The 17,875-nt window shown below is 35.7% G+C and overlaps 3 protein-coding genes across 6 annotated transcripts; 1 reads left to right on the top strand and 2 right to left on the bottom strand.

The window, feature by feature from the left end:
• The first annotated feature begins 38 nt into the window (after positions 1-38).
• LOC111806998 (protein EMSY-LIKE 3) lies at positions 39-5,603 on the top strand. 3 transcript variants are annotated; one of them, XR_015423095.1, is made up of 10 exons: positions 190-641; positions 1,202-1,413; positions 1,503-1,612; positions 1,715-2,156; positions 2,237-2,305; positions 3,058-3,297; positions 3,389-3,457; positions 3,539-3,602; positions 3,761-3,885; positions 5,001-5,603. XR_015423095.1 is itself a non-coding variant. In XM_023692560.2 (9 exons), the coding sequence occupies exons 2-9, from the start codon at positions 1,285-1,287 to the stop codon at positions 3,808-3,810; spliced, it is 1,173 nt and encodes a 390-aa protein (XP_023548328.2). In that variant the 5' UTR covers positions 39-177; positions 1,202-1,284; the 3' UTR covers positions 3,811-4,205. The 3 variants fall into 3 exon arrangements, 2 of the variants coding, with proteins under 2 accessions (XP_023548328.2, XP_023548327.2); XM_023692560.2 differs by lacking the exons at positions 190-641; positions 5,001-5,603 and adding an exon at positions 39-177 and having other exon boundaries at positions 3,761-4,205; XM_023692559.2 differs by lacking the exon at positions 5,001-5,603 and having other exon boundaries at positions 3,761-4,205.
• On the bottom strand, positions 4,247-8,038 carry LOC147790022 (uncharacterized). 2 transcript variants are annotated; one of them, XM_087128860.1, is made up of 3 exons: positions 7,436-8,038; positions 6,602-7,322; positions 4,247-5,456 (listed from the first exon to the last, which is right to left on the bottom strand). In XM_087128860.1, exons 1-3 carry the CDS (start codon positions 7,774-7,776, stop codon positions 4,389-4,391), a joined length of 2,130 nt encoding a protein of 709 aa, XP_086984986.1. In that variant the 5' UTR covers positions 7,777-8,038; the 3' UTR covers positions 4,247-4,388. The 2 variants fall into 2 exon arrangements, with proteins under 2 accessions (XP_086984986.1, XP_086984987.1); XM_087128861.1 differs by having other exon boundaries at positions 6,602-7,354; positions 7,436-7,578.
• A 5,811-nt stretch (positions 8,039-13,849) lies between these two features.
• Positions 13,850-15,543, bottom strand: LOC111807195 (homeobox-leucine zipper protein HAT14). The gene is made up of 4 exons (XM_023692798.2): positions 15,094-15,543; positions 14,757-15,013; positions 14,582-14,661; positions 13,850-14,501 (listed from the first exon to the last, which is right to left on the bottom strand). Exons 1-4 carry the CDS (start codon positions 15,395-15,397, stop codon positions 14,204-14,206), a joined length of 939 nt encoding a protein of 312 aa, XP_023548566.1. The 5' UTR covers positions 15,398-15,543; the 3' UTR covers positions 13,850-14,203.
• Between the last annotated feature and the right edge of the window lie 2,332 nt (positions 15,544-17,875).

Here is a 17,875-nt window from a genome sequence, read left to right as displayed (position 1 = left end):
CGTCGTCGTTCGAACCCAAAGCTGTCAGAGATGGAATGTCAAGCCAGAGAAGCAACCTATCGTTCGAGCGCAGAGGGTGCGACGACGAACAGCTGAATAACGTCGACAGTCGAAGGAAAACGAAGGGGGTGTCGATTTGCGGCTGAAATGAAGAAGAATAAACCAATGGGCAAATAGGTAAATTCCAAGCGAGCGGAATCGAATACACCTATAAGCTCGGAAATAATTCAGCTGTAAATCGAGTTCACATCCGTTGTCCCGGAATTTTTTTCTTTTTTTTTTTTCATAAATTTGATGACCAGAAAACTGTTCTTGCGCTCACAAACTCAGTCCCAAACTCAGGTTAGGAGTTCATAGTGTTCTAATTCATCTCCATCGCCGTCGGTTCCCATTTTACGTAATTCACTTCAATTCATCCACTTCAATCTCAATCTCAACCCCAATTTCTGCGCACTCCGCCGGCGATTCGTCTTCTTCCCGCCAGATTTGAGCTCCAACGCCACATTACTCGGCGCCTCTACTCTCCTCTGTTCCCGATTTCTTTTTCTACATTATTCTTGTCGGTGTCTTTCTGAGTGTATCCAAGGGTTTTCGGTCGGTTTGCGAACTGGTTATGGACTTCGAGCCCTATGATAGTAGCGGTAAGTAAGTTAACTCTAATCATGCTTTCGTTTCAATTATTAGGGTTTTCAAGTGTTCTATTTGGGAATTTTACTCTGTTGGGCTTCCAATCTTGCTTTGTGAGGCTTGGAGACCTTTTACACTTGTTTTTGAGGGAATTCTTTAATCCATGAGTTGTGATGAGCTGGTTAAGAACATACCATGTATAAAAATGGTTGTAATTGTTTGGATGATTGGCTGTTTGGTTTTTGAGCATTTAAAAGTATCTGTGAAGGAACTAGTTTATCAGTTTTAATGTCCTGTTTGGAACACAATGGTTAAATGGTTAAATATTGTCCTCTTTAGGCTTTTCCTTTCGGACTTCCCCTCAAGGTTTCTAAAATGCGTTTGCTAGGGGAAGGTTTTGGCTGCTACTAATGTTACGAAGAGGGTGGATTAGGAGAACGAAACATTCTTTATAAGGGTGTGGAAATGAAAGGGAAAGCCCAAAGAAGACAATATATGCTAGCAGTGTGCTTGAGTCGTTACACAATGACTACCTTGAATTCAGCTGTATAATTTGTTACACCGTCCATTTCAGGAACCGATGACGATCTCCCTCCATCGCACCAGAATAGAATTGCAAGAGGAGGTGGCCGTGTTTCAGGGAATGGAAGATCAGGCATGGGTTCTGTTCCATTTCACAGGATGTATGGTGAAACTGACATGGAAGCTCAAATTCATCAACTTGAGAAGGAAGCTTACAGTTCTGTTCTTAGAGCCTTTAAAGCTCAAGCTGATGCCATTACATGGGTACTTTTGTTTATATTTCAAGTATCTAATAGTCGTAAATTTATTTGATCAGGCATTAACGATTGCCTCACGGAATGTATTTTCTTTAGGAGAAAGAAAGTTTGATCACAGAACTCCGAAAAGAGTTAAGATTATCAAATGAAGAGCATAGAGAGCTTCTAGGACGAGTTAACGCGGATGACATGATTAGAAGTATAAGGTTCGATAACACGAAAAAGAAAAATATTAACCAATGCTTTAAGAGGTTGTAGTTTTGAGGGCTCTTTTTAATATTGATGGATAGCTTTGGGTCATGTTATAGGGAGTGGAGACAGGCAGGTGGGCATCAGCCTGATAAGCTCAGTACCAGCCAAGCTATTCATGATCCGATACCCAGCCCTACCGTCTCTGCATCGCGCAAGAAACAGAAACTAACCCATTTGGTTCCTCCACAGTTGTTTACTGGTCCATCTCCATCCTTCCACCAACAAACTATTGCTTCTCCTCATCAGCCATCGTCGTCCGTTGCAAAACGAGGAGCTATCCCTACCACCAAGGGCAAAAAACTAAAATCTGTAGCTAAACAGTACCAAACTTCAGTTCCTAGTGGCAGGAGTCAAGTTGCTAATAGGGTTTCTTCTGGAGCCATTGAGGCAGCTGAAGGAGCATCATTGAATCCATTTATTGGGAGGAAAGTAAGAACTAGATGGCCGGATGATAATAACTTTTATGAAGCTGTTATAACTGATTACAATGCTGCTGAGGTAAATTATCTTCTTTTAATGGTATACTAATTCGTATTTCGGTAAGGAATGTTGCTGAAAGTACATCTATGTCTACTCAGGGACGACACGCTTTGGTTTATGATATTGGTTCTGCAAATGAGACGTGGGAGTGGGTTAATCTCTTAGAGGTATATCTATCTACCACTTGTTCTTTGTAACTCGAGATACTTGCATCCTCACTTCTATGGTTTTTCCGTATCTGAAATCTTGTGAAAATCATATAGGCACAAAATTCATGTTTTTGGGGATGGATGATGGGTTTTAGCAGCCCAAACCCACCGTTAGCAGATATTGTCCTCTTAGAGCTTGTCCTTTCGGGCTTCCCCTCATGGTTTTAAAACGCGTCTACTAAAGAGAGGTTTCCACACCCTTATAAGAAATGTTTCGTTTCCCTCTCCAACCGACGTGGGATCTCACAATCCACCCCCTTGGGGTCCAGCATCCTCACTGGCACATCACTCGGTGTCTGGATCTGATCCCATTTGTAACAGTCCAAACCCACTGCTAGCTGATATTGTTCTCTTTAAGCTTTTCCTTTCCAGCTTCCCCTTAAGGTTTTAAAACGCGTCGGCTAGGGAGAGGTTTCCACACCTTTATAAGGAATGTTTCGTTCTCCTCTCCAATCGATGTGGGATCTCACGTTGTTTTTGTATCTTTTTTCGATTACTGGATTGGCAACGATTCCTTCCATAACCTATTTCTTTGCCTATATGATTTCTACCTGGAAAGATACATTTGTTAAATTTCACAGGATATTCCGCTATGTTATGTAATCGAATTCAGCACTACGTATTCGAAATTTCACTGGATTCGAAGATCTGAGTTCTTAGAAATGGAATACAATCATCGCTTGTGCTTATACCTAGAATTGGCCGTGTAGATATCTCCGGAGGACATCCAATGGGTTGATGAGGATCCAGGAATCCCACATAGAGGTGGTTATGGTGGATCAGGTCACGGAATGAACCGTTCGGTAGGTCGTGATGGCTCTGGTGCAGGTAGAGGTAGAGGAGTCGCCAAGTCTCAGTCGAGAAAAGATCTTTTGCCATCCCAAAATGGCATCGGCAAGAAGACATCCGACGATATACGGATACTCCACACACAAACTCTAATTAGAGAGGTACAAGCACAAGGGATTTGTTATTTTGGGCATTATGAATTTGTTGGCTTTCTAGCATCCATATATGATCATTTTTTACATTTTTGTTTAGTTGGAGAGAGTCTTTGGTTCAAATCATCCGGATCCAGTTGAAATTGAAAGGGCAAAGAAAGTTCTCAATGTAAGAAGCATTTGATTCAGCTGCAGTCTTTCATTTTATTCTCTTCACCTTTTAATTCATACACTAACTTACTCTGTCCAGGACCACGAACAATCACTTATCGATGCCATTAATAAGCTCGGAGATATTTCTGATGTCGGAAGCGGTAAGTTTCATTTCAGTCTCAACTATGCTTCTCGTTTACTCTTTTTGCATGCTTACGACAATGTTCGTATGGACCACCTTAGAACAATCCATAATGCCAGCTGAATGGTAACTCTACATCCCTTGATACCCTGTCTGGTTTGGTTGCTTTTGTAACAGACGAAGGTGGGCACCGGTTCTCGCACGAGCAATCCATGGACCGGGAATAACGATAATTACTTTGAAACGGAGGTGGTTCACTCTGCAAGAGCATCCTGTTGATAAAAAAAGGTGACTTGGATGTGGTAAGCAAGTTTTGAGTTAATTGGGGAGTGACACACCTAAACTCTCAAGCTCCTTTTTCCTTGTAAAATACCAGATGGGGTTGTTTGTTTTCTTCTAATTCTCCCATTTTTGGTAATGGTAAGAATTAAGATAGGAAAGCTGATGGGGCCATACACAGACGTCATCTGAGTTGGAAGAAGACATTAAAATGAATACCCAATGATCATTCTCCACGTGTGCATTAGAGCTTTTTCTCATCTCCAACAGACACCACATAGCCTCCTCTTGTACTTGGAACAAAATGGATTTGCCCTTATAAAAAGATCCTAATTAGATTTAACGTTCTGGTTGAGTAGTTTTAGTGGGGGAAACCAAAGAAAATAGTGCCTAATTTTTTTTTTCGTGTTACAAATTAGAAGTAAAATTAATTAAATGCAATACAGATCAATACACTGCAGACTGAGTCGTCCTAGTCCTAGTCCTAGTCCTAATACTAGTAGTATACACAAACAATCTAAGCTGATCACCTTCTAGCCCTTTTCTTTGGCCGCTTTAGAGGTTCTTTTCCAACCCCTTCTCTGGCTCTTTTTATTGGAGTGGGATCAGCCTCGGCTGCCTTCTTAGGTGGTCGCCCGACGCTGCGCTTAGAAGGGCTGCTGCCATCCTCCTTCAGAAGCTTCTTGTCGTTGCTTTGTCTGATCGCCAACACTCTCTCCTTTCCTTTTTCACTTTTGCTACCACTGCCCTTCTTTTGTTCTGTTGCAGCATTAACAACACTACTGCTGCTTCCACCTCTGCCATTTCTCTTTGTTGTAGTCTCTGCAGGTGAGTTCTGCTTGATTCTCTTCAAGAAATCTGCTGCACTTCGCTTCTTCTCCAGTGTTACTGTATCGGATTTCTTCTTGTCTGGGATTGGGATTGGGATTTGTGTCTCTGTTTCATTGCCCGAACTGGGTTTCCATCCAGAATTCGTGTTCTGTTTCTTGATGGTAGGGCCGCTAGAGTTTGTGGCACTATCATTGCTCCTTCTCATGCTTCTTGCTCCAGTTATGGGTTTCTCTTTAACCTTGCTATCTTTTGTAGTGCCCTGGTCCTCAACAGGGTTTGTTGAAGCAATTTTAATACTTGATTTCAGATCAACAGCTATCTTCTCATCATCATTGCTCCGTTCACCTTTTTCACCAAGACCTGTCGTCGATGAAAGCTTGGATGAAATTTTGCTTCGTTTCCGACAAACTATTATAGGAACAGAGGACTTCTGCTTTGCAAGCAAAGACTGTGATCCTTCGAGATCGGGACCCTTGGATCGAGAAGGAATCGTTGGGGATGAATCAACTACTTCAGGTGAAGGGTCAATCTGAGCAACCTGCAGAGCCTTCTTCATTTCAATGGAGACTAAAAGACGGAGTTCACGAGCAGCTACCGACTCCCTTGAGGATTTGGGGAAGAAGGTAACCACGTTGTTGAAAAGAAGCAAGAGGTCTCTGTAAAATGCATGGGTGGAGGAGGAATAAGAGCCAGAATTGATCTTGGCTTGAACTGTTTCCAAGTCCAAATGCTGCCGCACCATGCCCTTGTACTCTTCCGTTTCCTGCAAGAAAAAACATGGAGTTACCTACACGGGTCGTTGTGAAAATTACATACAAAGCCATAAAAACAGGCGAAACCCAAGACAAAATTGGTCAGCCATCAACAAAAGCACTTGATTGAAATACCACCCACAGCTTTCCTCCTAACCTACTTTTCTCTTTCTTAGCCTAGAACATTAGCACAGAAGATCTCATAGAAAAACAAATTTACTAAAAATGCTAACCATCAATACCCAAATATCCAGGCCTGTCGTGTTCCCTAAAGACCCTATGATCTTTATTGAAATAAGGTTAACAAAATGGCAAAAAGATGGTGGATGACTCAGCTTGGGAGGGGGCCTAATGGGAGTTGGGTGGGGAAACAAGGGCCTATCAGCCATGGGCATGGCCCAAGTTATTTCAATATTAATAGCCTAGAAAAGCACATCCAATACGCCGAGACAAAATACTATCTCTTCATGACCCCTCGAATTCGGTGTTCTTTTCGTTCTCTCTTTTTTCATCAAAATGAAAAAAGATAAAATAATGCACAAGTTAAACTTTCGCATTCAAAATAAATTCAGCCGAATCTTTAATCAATTTATATCGAATAATAAATTAATTAAGAGGAAAAAAAAAAATCATGAATTGGGTAGAAATGATCTTAGTATTGAACAAAACTACTATATTTTTTATTTTCAAAAATTCCAAAAAAAAAAAAAAAAGTACAAATGAAAAGCAACATAGAACGAAGCTATTAAGCGAATGGTCCCCCCTTCCTCTTTTTTCTTTTCTTTTTTTATTAATGTTCAATTGGAAATGGTCCAAATTTATTGGTCGTAAAGCTATTAATAGCATTGGTTCACATCAAATCAATTTTTTGTATTATAAATAATATTCATAAGAAATAATTACTAAGCCTAAAACATAATTTAACCTTCAATTTTAGTATTAATAATACAAATATTTTAAATAGTTTAATTTACCCATTTTAGTGATTCCCATCAACTTTTTATGTGTATTTTGTTTTCGTTTAATATTTTATATTGGAATTATGTTGTTATGGTTATTTTAAGCCTAATTTCTTTTTTTAAAATAAAAAAGGATTTAAAACATAATTATTTTACTAAAAGGAAGAGAGACACAGAGGGAAACGGAGAAATATTACCTGACTTTGGAGACGGGATTCGAACAAGGAGCTGTGTTTGTGCGCTCGTATCATCTGCAAAACCTCGTCGAACGGCCGTGACTTGACGGCGGGCGTCCGATGAGGTTCATTGCCGCTACTACCGCCGGAGATCTCCTTCTTGAGGAGTCTCTTCCTCTTCATCCTCCCCGTCAAGCTCGCCGAGCTCTGTACTTCGCTACTCTCCCTTGTCGCCGTCTCTCCGCCGTTTGACTGAGCCTCTGAGTCCGCTAACTCGGACGAGTCGTCGACTCGCTGCGTTTCCTTCTTTTTTGTCTCCGATATGTCGCACGTCGAGTTCTTAGCCACAGTGTCCGTACTTCCGTCATCCGATTGTGGATCGGCTGGTTCTACGGCTCTCCGGTTTTGTTCTGGTCTGTATGAACCGGCGAATTCCGGTTTGGTTTCGGATTTATCGTTTTCGGCGGTGCTTTTACGGTTACCGCTTTTGGAACCGGTGGAATTGGATTGGTTTACAGAGAAATCCTCCCGGTCAGAATCTTCGCCGGGAACTACCGGAGGCTTCGCGACTGTTCCGTTTATTCCGGACCGGTGGTCTGGTTCAACGAAGAGCTTTTTGTCGTTTTCTGATCGACGCTCTCTGGACTCCATTTTTAGATCTGGTTTTCCAGTGCTGGCCTCTCTATCGCTCATGCCTTGTTCTCGCTCCTCCTCCAATTTCTTGACCTTCAACTGCAACGAGCTGCCGAAAATCTCAATACGATGAACTCAGATCTGAAAATTTTAAGATAAAAATAACGTTTCAAAAAAAAAAAAAAAAGCGAACAAAGCGAAACAAAAACGATAGAGATTTACTTGATTGAAACATCATAGCGCTGGACCTCTCGTCGGAGTTCGGCAACGCGGAGTTTCCTCAACTCATCGACCCAAGGTACAGTGATATCGACCTTATTATCGGCAATTCCAGCGCCGTTTTGGCAGGAAGTAAACCGTCGTTTAAGGTCAAGGAATTTGAGTTCACAGTTACGCGCAGTGGTTAGAAGATGAGGGAGAGAAGAACGAGACTGAACCTCGATAGAAACAGAATTCCAATCCTTAAATCCATGGCGCTTGACTGCGCAAGCCAGTAAAAGCTCCTCCCAAGTCCCCCATGAGGCGGTGCCGTGTTCACTCTCCCTCTCTTTATCATCCGCCATTAGATTAGAACAAGAACAGCATAGAGAATCCCGATTAGACGGTCGTCTTCCACATCCCTCCAATTCTCTTCTCCCTGTTCTAATTAATCAAAAATGAGAGAGAAAGAGAAGCAAAAGGCGAGCGTTGGTCCATTAGAGAGTTTGTTATTAGGGTTTGAGCGTCGTAGTGCTCTCCTCCTCTGCGGCGTTGGAAGAGAAAAACAAAAGGACACATAAATCCGAAAACTCGTTTTAAAAACAATTAATCGGGTTTCCCCTTTCCCCTTTCCCCTTTCCCCTTTCCCCTTTCCCTTTTGTTTTTATTTTGAATATTGAGAGAAACGAAGCAAAATGAAACGGTTCGGTTCGGTTTGGTTTGGTTTTTATACGGAAGTTTCTATTCAATTTGGTTCGAGAATATGTGTGTTATTACGTGAATACCCTCCTTATTTTCTCGAAATTACGCCCTTTGTCCTCCATTCAAATTATGAAATATATATGGCAATAGCGGCGTTCCCCATTTCACGATTTTCCGCTTGTATTCCATTCCCTTTATGTCGTTTCCTCTTTTTTACCTTTAATTTATTGCATGCAAAAACTCTTTTCTCCCGCGTAAAAAAAAAAAAAAAAAAAAAAAAAAAAAAAAGGTTTTTTAAATATTAAATTAATAAAAATATTCAATAAATTTTATATTTTATTTAAGAAAAAAATCGCTTTAATTTTTTAAATAGCTTTAAAAAAATCGCTTTAAAATATACCTTTATTAATAATATTCTTCGACTTTAAAAAGTTTCATTAATACCTTTCGCCTTTTTAAAATATGAAATTTTATAAATTATATTAATACTTTTTTAACATAGATTATATCAATCTTACTTCTAAAAATTATTATGAGCCATTCTAAAACACTTTATTAATAGTAAAAGTATTTTTAAAAAAATTAATTTAAAGATATTAATTAATTTTTGAATTTTTTTTTTAAACTAGTATTTTTTTAAACACCGGTGGTTAAAATTATTTTATTAGTATAACATAATAAAAATAAAATAGTTAACACTAATTTATTTAAAATTAAACAAGGTAATAAAATTGTCAAAATTAATTATTTATTTAATTTTCAGATATTATTTGTCCAAATATTCTTTTTTCGGACATTATAGATAAAACCTTGAACAATTCTCTGCCTTAAAAAAATTTGTCATTTCAATTTTTATTCATTTTATTATTATTATTGTAGACATTTTATTATTGTCATCTCATAACTTTGCACATGAGTAGTTTTATTATAAATTATATCTTACTTTAAATAAGTAATAATAATAATTAATTAAATAAAACTCTTAATGGTATAGTTTAGGACAAATATATTTAAATTTAATAAAGAAAATGAAATTTTAAAAATATAGATGGACAATTAAAATATATCCCAAAACATACCGACACAAATTGAACCCATTTTTCTAAAATCTTCATATATATATATATATATATATATATATATATATATAATTGTTACGCTTATTTAATTTTGGTTCCACAAAAAAAGTCAATTTAGTTAGTTCATAATTACAAATTAATTAATAAAATCAGGTGTTAGGTTTTTTTTTTTTTTTTTTTCGTTTATTCATACAAAAATGAACAAAACTCATATTTATTTTTATTTTTATTATTTTAGCAGAGTTCTGTTATTAAAAAGCTCAGGCCCAAAAGCAAAAGCCCATTTGAGGCCCAAAACCAATAATTTTACTCGTGGGCTATCCAAGCCTGTACGATGTCTTGTTCATCTAAACTAGCAGACAATACGACACCGTTGTCGTCCTAATTCATGGGCCGCTCTTAAACTTTTCCTATAACTTGGGCCATCTAATTGGGCTTTTAATTCAACTGAAATTGGGCTTTTTATTGGGCCGTTTTATTGGGCTATTAAAAAAACATTAAAAGACTAAAGTAGAGTTCTTATTTCAAAGTTTTATTAATTTATTTATTTTTGACGAAGGTTGACTCTTTCTCGATGACTAATGACCCAACAATTGAATAATAAATATATTAATTATTAAATTTAAGCCATTTTTTAAAAACAAATTTACCCCACTAATGTTTTTTACAATATTAAGTCAATTCTTGCCGTAATTGACCTTCTAACCATATAAAATCATACTTACCCCAACCCCCCACTCTCCAAAAATAAAAAAATAATAAAAATTACGAGTAACATTTAAATTAAATGTGTAAATTTAAATAATTATAGTATTAATAAATAAATTAGCACTAGTTTATATAATTTAATTTAATAATATATGTTGGTTGGGTTTTCAAGGGAGCATAGTGCATGCGCAAGGTCGTCTTTTGGTGCAAGTCTTCGGCCTTATCCAAACTCCCAAAAGTGAAACGAAATTGCTTTTCTTCTCTTATGTCCGAACCTTAAATCCAACATTATTACTTGCGATACAAATAGTAATTATTACGGTCTCAGCCCACTGTTAGCCGATGTTGTTCTCTCTGGCTTTTTAATGTTAAACGTAGAATAGATCATATCTGTATATAGTAAGATAATTTAGTGATTTACTGGTTTGTTACCAAATCTATGATTTAGAATGTAATCTTCATTATACACATCTATAAATACATGAGGTCGTGATCCTAGGTCATTGTGTCATTCAACCTAACATGGTATAGAGTCATGCCCTAAACTTAGTCGTGCCAATAAATAGGTAAATCCTCAAACATCGAATAAAGGACTCCAAAAGAAAAAAGGAGGCAAACCTCCTCGAAAGCAGTAAAAAATGACTAAGACTCCAAAGGAGTCGAGCCTCGATTAAGAGGAGGCGCACTTTGTTCGAGGGGAGGTGTTACATGATGAAAGTCCCACATCCACTTATTTAGGGAATGATCATGAGTTTATAAACAAAGAATACTCTCTTCATTGGTATGAGGCATTTTGGGAAAACTCAAAGCAAAATCATGACCATTGTTGAGAGTCGTGTTCGTCTAACTGTAATGCACCGTTCTTTTTAGTCGTATCTGGCACTCGTTTAGGCCGTCGCGTGGTGCCACTGGAAACATAACCTACTCTCTTTATACTATGATTGTGACATCGAAGTTATTGATTATATTGAATGAGAAAAGGACAGAAGAAGAAAGAAAAAGATGAGGAGATGTTCATTATTACAATTTGTACACATTCATGCTTGCTCTCATTTAGCTTTGGAAGAGGTGAAGGTGGGAAGTCAAAAAGGGACCATTTCTACACTACTCCTTCCTCTAACAAGTTTCGATCATCAGCTTCCATGTCATCATATCATATCATCAACGTCTTTGAGGCGTCGAAATTTCAACAGTGTAAGAAAAACCCAGATAGAAGAATATTAGAAATCACGAACCCCACAATAGTATTTTTTACTTTTCTTACTTCCCACTGTTCGAAAATTAAGGATTTTATTAGAGCATGTGATATGAACCAAGAGCCATCAATCATACAATATATTTCAATGAAGATGTGAAGAAAAGGTTGTCAAAATTATCAAAAAAATGTTTCAATTCATGCCACATTAAAGAAGAATGAAGTTTGATTATTGTAAATTTCGGGTATGTTACAATTTAGAGTAATTTAGAGTTATTGTATTTTAAGACTTTTTATTTAATTTCGGTTACATTTACATCGTGGCTAATTATGGCCATAAAGTAGGAATGTTACAACTCTTGGAACCTTTAATAGTTTCATTTTTGAGGCTATATAGAAGCTTGTATTTGTAAGCAGACTTGAAAAATATAGTAAAAGAAGCATTTGTGCTTTTCTTTAGCCATGGCTAAGTTTCTTTGCAACTCTATGTAGTTTAGGTTGCATGTAGAATCATTCAAGCATGACATGATCAATCTTGCTTGTGGAGTGATTCGAATCTCAATCAAGTGTTCTTGTCTTGAGATAATTGATCAACAAGAATCATTGAAGCTAGACATGATCGATCTTGCTTTTGGAGTGATTCGAATCTCAAACAAAGCGTTCTTGGCTTGAGATATTCAATCAACAAGGTAATCCGAATCTTATCCCCTTGTAGTTGATTTTCTTATCTTATCAGCATGACTCTATTATCATGTTAGAAATCACGAACCTCCGCATAGTGATAAGCTTATTTTATAATTTTACTAAGAAAAATTCAAACAATTACATTTAGTAATTAAAATGATTTAAGTTTTATAGATATTTCCCAACCACCAAATATTTGAAATGGTTGAAAAGTTGGGGACCCCACACAAGTTTACTAGAAAATCTTCATGTCCAATTAATTAATTAATTAAGAATGGCCCATAGCATGCATCATCATCATCTAACTTTATATTAAATTCCAAGGCACCATATTTGAACCATTAAAACCCCAAATTTATAACCAACATATTATAATCTCATTAGATTCTAACACATTATTTTAAAATAATAAAATTAAAAATCATATTATTTTACCTCATAATTACGCAGCTGAACTTTTGATGAACTACACATCACCTCTTAATACACTATTTAATTTTTTTTTTCCTAAATAATGATTTGGAAATGGGACCCTGGTCGGTTTCACACTTTATTCTTTCTCTCCCTCTCTAATTATTATATTAACTAAACCATGTTTGGTGACATGGCATCCTCATGTTTGATGATGTGGCATTCTGTTTATGATCATTCTAGATTTTAATTTTTTTTTTTTTTTAATTTCCAATTGTGTAATTTTAAATTTAATTAAAATAAATCGGGTTTATTGGAATTTCTTTTTTTAAAAATTCAAATATGGGAAGCAAAAAATAACCGCTTTTTTTTCTTTTTTTCTTTTTTTTTCACGAGTCAAAGCACGCGCAAAGAGAAAGATTGGGAGGGAGGCGGCAGATCAATCACGTGAGGAATCACGTGCAATAGAACAGAAAAAAGCATAATGATGAAATAATAATAATAACAATAAACCAACCAAAATAACTTACGGGCAATAATATGAAATTGTATTGTCCCCTTGAGTATAAACTCTCTCGTGATTTTACTTTAGACTTCAGTGGTAAACTCATGATCATTTCCTAAATCAGCACATATGAAAATTTTATTTAATAGATTATTTAATTATTTAAAATAACACCTCGTTTTAGACAAATAGCCTCGTTTTCAATATAATTGAGTGAATAATACAAATATATAGCCATCCGTTACCAAATCGAGATTCTAAATCTCTAGTTTTTCCAACATATTCTTTAATTCGAGAATAAAAAATTGTCCAAATAAACATGCAACCTAGGAATAGGGACACCACAGGTATAGCACATCCTCGGGGATCAAGAAGACGTGAAATTACAATATTACCCCTATTGACTGGATCATCATCTTCTACCCCAGAAACACTCTGTTCCTCACTTCTCCTTTTTCCAGCAACCATATTTACAGAAACGAAGAAACAGAAGAAAAATGAACAAGAATATGAGTCCAATCCAAACAAGAACACAGAACACAGTCGCTAATGATTGTGTTAGACGAACACGACTCTCCACAATGGTATGATATTGTCCACTTTGAGCATAAGCTCTCATGGCTTTGCTTTGGGTTTCCCCAAAAGGCCTCATACCAATGGAGTTAGTATTCCTCACTTATAAACCCATGATCATTCCCTAAATTAGTCGATGTGGGACTTCCATCATCCAACACCTCCCCTCGAACAAAGTGCGCCTTCCCTTAATCGAGGCTCGACTCCTTTGGAGTCTTAGTCATTTTTGACTGCCTTCGAGGAGGGGCTTGGCTCCTTTTCTTTAGGAGTTCTTTGTTCGATATTTGAGGATTTGAGGATTTATCAATCTATTGGCACGAGGATTTATCAATCTATTGGCACGACTAAGTTTAGGGCATGGCTCTGATACCATGTTAGATTGAATGGCACGATGACCTATATGGGTCACGACCTCATGTATTTATAGATGCGTATAATGAAGATTACATTCCAAATCTATGATTTGGTAACAAACCATAAAATCATAGATTTGGTAACAAACCCTTCAAATCATAAACTAGTAAATCTTAGACTATTTTAGTATATACAGTTATGATCTATTTTAGGTTTAACAGATTGTATATAAGAATTCTTCTGTTTCTTTCTTCACAATATATTAGAAAGAAAATCCATGGGGAATAGGAATATAAAAAAAAAATATCGAAGATAAACAAGCCCCATCAATCAAAACAAACAATCCCCAAAATGGTGAAGAAACAGCTCCAAGAAGAGGGAGAGGAGAAAGGGAAATGAAATTAATAATAATAATAACCTGTTTTTTTTTTTGTTCTTTTTCTCGGATTCTACTGATTTTTTTTTTTTTTTTTTCCTCTTTTGCTTTTGGGAATAGGGTTTTATGTACAAAAGGGACCACCCATCATGATTCGCCTTAACCCATCTCGTTATCATGATCTTGTTGACTGGTGGGACTGCGTTTAAGCAGAAAATGGGAAAGAGGAGGAGCTTGGTCGCCCAGTAATGGCGAAACCAGATCGTTTCGAAACTGCCTCCGTCGATTTGCCGCCGCTGGAGCCGGCCGATGTTGAGGTCACTCTTTCACAAGAAGGACACATGGTGAGTGTTGTGGCTGGTAATTGCATGTAAAACGAGTCAGTGGTTTTCAAAGCTCTCAATTCTTGAAGCTCCTTTTGAAGTCGTCTGTTCTCTTCTGTTAATGTTTCACAGCATCGTTTCAAATACTCACAATCCACCTCCGTTTGCTTCAATTTCGTCCTGTAAATTTCAACAAATTACAAACTAATTTATAACAGAATTTTTCTCTCATCTGGTTTGATTATCATGACCTAACGAACCTGGCTCTTCTGTTTTGGAACCAAACTTCCACTTGGCGAGGACGGAGATTCAGTTGCTTAGCGAGTGCAAGTTTCTGTTTCTGCAATCGATTCAAAATCGAAATCACAAAAATCAGATTCGGATTAACGTTCAGTGGAATCAATCGCTTGATTTGATTTTGAAATTAATACTCACGGGATTCAAGGTGTTGTGTTCTTTGAAGCTTTCTTCAAGAAAAGCGGATTGTTCTTTCGAGAGTCTGAGTTTCTTCCTCGTGGATCCATTTTCATCTTCATCGCTCGCTCGTGAAGACGCTCTCTCAGATTCGATTACGCCATTTTCCATTTGTTCTCTCTGGCAAGAAATGTTCCCTCCGCCGCCGTACAATCCAAACTCCATCTGAAACGACGACGCCGCACTGTTAGGCGATGCGGTTCGATCTTCACCTTCATCTAACCATAACCGATTTCAGTTAGGGGAAAATGATTCACCGATATTCAAAGTTAAACAGTTAGGGTTCTAAGAATATTACCGTTTTCGGACGACGGCCATGGAAATCCTTGGTACGGATTAGTTAGGTTTCGCGGAACGGGATTATGAGGAAGAAGATCGAGTTGAATCGGTGGATCTTCATTACCGTCGGATTCATAATCTCTCTGATTGATTTTCTCTTCATCGTCTTCTTTCGCTCCGGCGACCGGACGGCCAATCGATAAGTCGACGCAGAACCCTAAATCAGGCCGAGAAATCCGCCGCGGCCGCGGCGTTACTTGCGGCTGCTTCTCAACGAAGCGGAAAGGCTTGGGAGCATCGCCCAAGCTCAGGCCAAGCTCCATGGATGCAGCAGTGCGCAAGCAGAAAGGAACGAAATGGAGTGAACGGCGAGTCGAAAGTGGAGAGCACTGCGAGAAAAAGAGAGTATCGAAATTCTGATACGATGAGTCAAATAAATATAAGGCTGATGCAGACCCCAAAAAATAAATAAATAATAATAATAATAAGTCAGTCATAATATTAATTAGGCTTAAATTTCCTTGTTTTTATTTTTATATTTATTTTTCATCTTTATAATCCATATTTCATACGTGGATTTTATATTTTAGTTGTTATTAAGAATTATTCCACTATTAATTAATTAATTATTTTTTTAAAAAAAGCAAGAAATTATATTGTTTACCGGTTCTAATAGTGTGGGAAACCAGTTTGACCGACATACTTCTCTCAGGTTGACAAACACACGTGATACCCCATCACACACAATATATATATATATATAAATTTATTTTTAAATTTGAAAAATATATTATTTATTTATTTATATGGGAGGATTTTGGTGGCAGTGGCTTGGTGGTTAAGGTTGTCGTGTAGAGAAAAAACTAACAGAAGCGCGTGAGGGTAATCCGAGTCAAAATGGGGCCCACAGATGATTACGTGTTCATCATGCCTGTTTAACGGGGGAGATTCTTTGAGTTATACGCGTGAAATGCACGCTCGAAAAACACGCGTCGTTTTTATTTCTCAGTTCTTTCAAAGCTTTTTGGTAGGTTTTCTAATGTTCTCCATTATTATAGCGAGCCTTCTTTTTTAAAAAAAAAAAGAAAAAAAAAATTAAAATCCCAGTAAAATAATTTTGTACGTATTTAAATTTTTTATTATTATTACAAATAAAATAATAATAATAAAAGTCTTGGATTTTGGATTGCATGCCTGCTCATAGGGTATATGGTCTCTTTAGGATAAGGTCAGCGTTACCTTTTTTCCCTCCCTTTTTCTTTAATTTTCTTTTTTTTTTTAATAAATACTTTAAATTTTATCTAAAATATACTTCTACAATAAATTTAACTTTTTATTAATTTAAGGTGATGAGGTAAAGATTTGAGGGTATAAATGTATTTTCACAATTATTATTCTTTATAAGAATATAAAATTACATTTTATTTTTAACTTTATTTTTTAAATAATTTTATGCTTAGAAAAACAAATAATGAAAGCCTCATCACATCTTATCTATTTATTTATTTGAGCTTTGCAATTAATCCCATGGCCCTACCATGCTCTTTTCATGCAACCCCATTTGACTGCTTCCATTATTTTTAATAATTTCATGTAAATATATAATAATAATAATAATTATTATTATTATTATTTTGACTTTTCCCTTATTTTACTTTATTTCATAACATAATATATGAAGTCGATAATTAAAAGGATTATTATAATAAAAAAATAATTAAAAAAAAATGGATAAATGAGGGGAAATGGTAATAATGCCTCTTTAATTTTCATAAATGCATCTCATCCATTCACATGCAATTACCCACTCAAATTTGTAATCAACGCCTTTTTAATAATAATAATACTAAATTATAAGTAAACATTTAATTTTCTATTTTAATAATTGTTCAACTAATTAATAATAATATTAATATATTAGTTTAATTTTTATTTCTATTTTTTATATCACTCGAATAAAGAAAATAGATACATGGATTGATACCTCGTTCGAATAAGACCGATCAATCTAGATTTTTTTTATTCTTTATATAATAAATATGTTTATTATTGGAAAATATTCTTTTTTTTTTAAATTGAGTTTATCGTTTCCGCGAGTGATAGGTGGTTTAATTGTGACTGATATTTGTCAAATCACCAAACTAACAACCAATACTCAATCCCTTTTAATTAATTGTTAATTACATTATAATAGCATGATTCTCGTTCTTTTGTACCTTCCCTAATTAACAAAACGTTACGTGTATTAAAATCGACTTAAATAATAATATTTCAATCTCAAAATAATTTAATGATATTATTGATAAGATATTTTTAGAGTTCATGGACACGATAAATTGAGAATATTTGAACTTTAAATTTTTTTGGTCGAAAATATATACCTTAACTAATAATTATATTTTTTTTTATCATAAATTTATTATTTTTGGAATATCAGAAGCTATATATATATATTATTTTAATATAACTTTAATTATGCTAGTCTAGACTATTTATGATGAACGAACGAACAATAAGTGATAATGGTTCAATGTTTTTTGGATGCATTATGAAGAATTGAACATGTCATAATAATACATATAATTGAAAATAATATTGAAATTATATAAATATAATATGTTAAATAGTTAAAAGTGAGCGTCGTAAATTACTTTTAATAATTTTCGTAATAGAAATGATGGCGTAATTTAAAAGCACATTCTTTTTAACTTATAATTATCATTCAAACCGCACTTTTTTGTGACCAAAAAACAACTTTTATCATTACACATAATATATTTAATCATTGTTTAAACTTTTAA

This window comes from Cucurbita pepo, chromosome 12, assembly GCF_057944985.1.
Source record: "Cucurbita pepo subsp. pepo isolate OVF chromosome 12, ASM5794498v1, whole genome shotgun sequence".
Classification (NCBI taxonomy): domain Eukaryota; kingdom Viridiplantae; phylum Streptophyta; class Magnoliopsida; order Cucurbitales; family Cucurbitaceae; genus Cucurbita; species Cucurbita pepo.
The sequence above is the reverse complement of the archived record's forward strand: the minus strand, read 5'-3'. Positions and strand labels throughout refer to the sequence as shown.

Coding starts and splice junctions, on each gene's coding strand:
- LOC111806998 (XM_023692559.2), top strand. CDS start 614: ATGGACTTCGAGCCCTATGATAGTAGCG. Junction 642..1,201: donor CGAGCCCTATGATAGTAGCG/GTAAGTAAGTTA, acceptor CGTCCATTTCAG/GAACCGATGACGATCTCCCT. Junction 3,458..3,538: donor GGGCAAAGAAAGTTCTCAAT/GTAAGAAGCATT, acceptor TACTCTGTCCAG/GACCACGAACAATCACTTAT.
- LOC147790022 (XM_087128860.1), bottom strand. CDS start 7,776: ATGGCGGATGATAAAGAGAGGGAGAGTGAACACGGCACCGCCTCATGG. Junction 7,323..7,435: donor CGCTATGATGTTTCAATCAA/GTAAATCTCTAT, acceptor GATTTTCGGCAG/CTCGTTGCAGTTGAAGGTCA. Junction 5,457..6,601: donor AATCCCGTCTCCAAAGTCAG/GTAATATTTCTC, acceptor TTTTTCTTGCAG/GAAACGGAAGAGTACAAGGG.
- LOC111807195 (XM_023692798.2), bottom strand. CDS start 15,397: ATGGAGCTTGGCCTGAGCTTGGGCGATGCTCCCAAGCCTTTCCGCTTC. Junction 14,662..14,756: donor AACACAACACCTTGAATCCC/GTGAGTATTAAT, acceptor AATCGATTGCAG/AAACAGAAACTTGCACTCGC. Junction 14,502..14,581: donor TTCCAAAACAGAAGAGCCAG/GTTCGTTAGGTC, acceptor TGAAATTTACAG/GACGAAATTGAAGCAAACGG.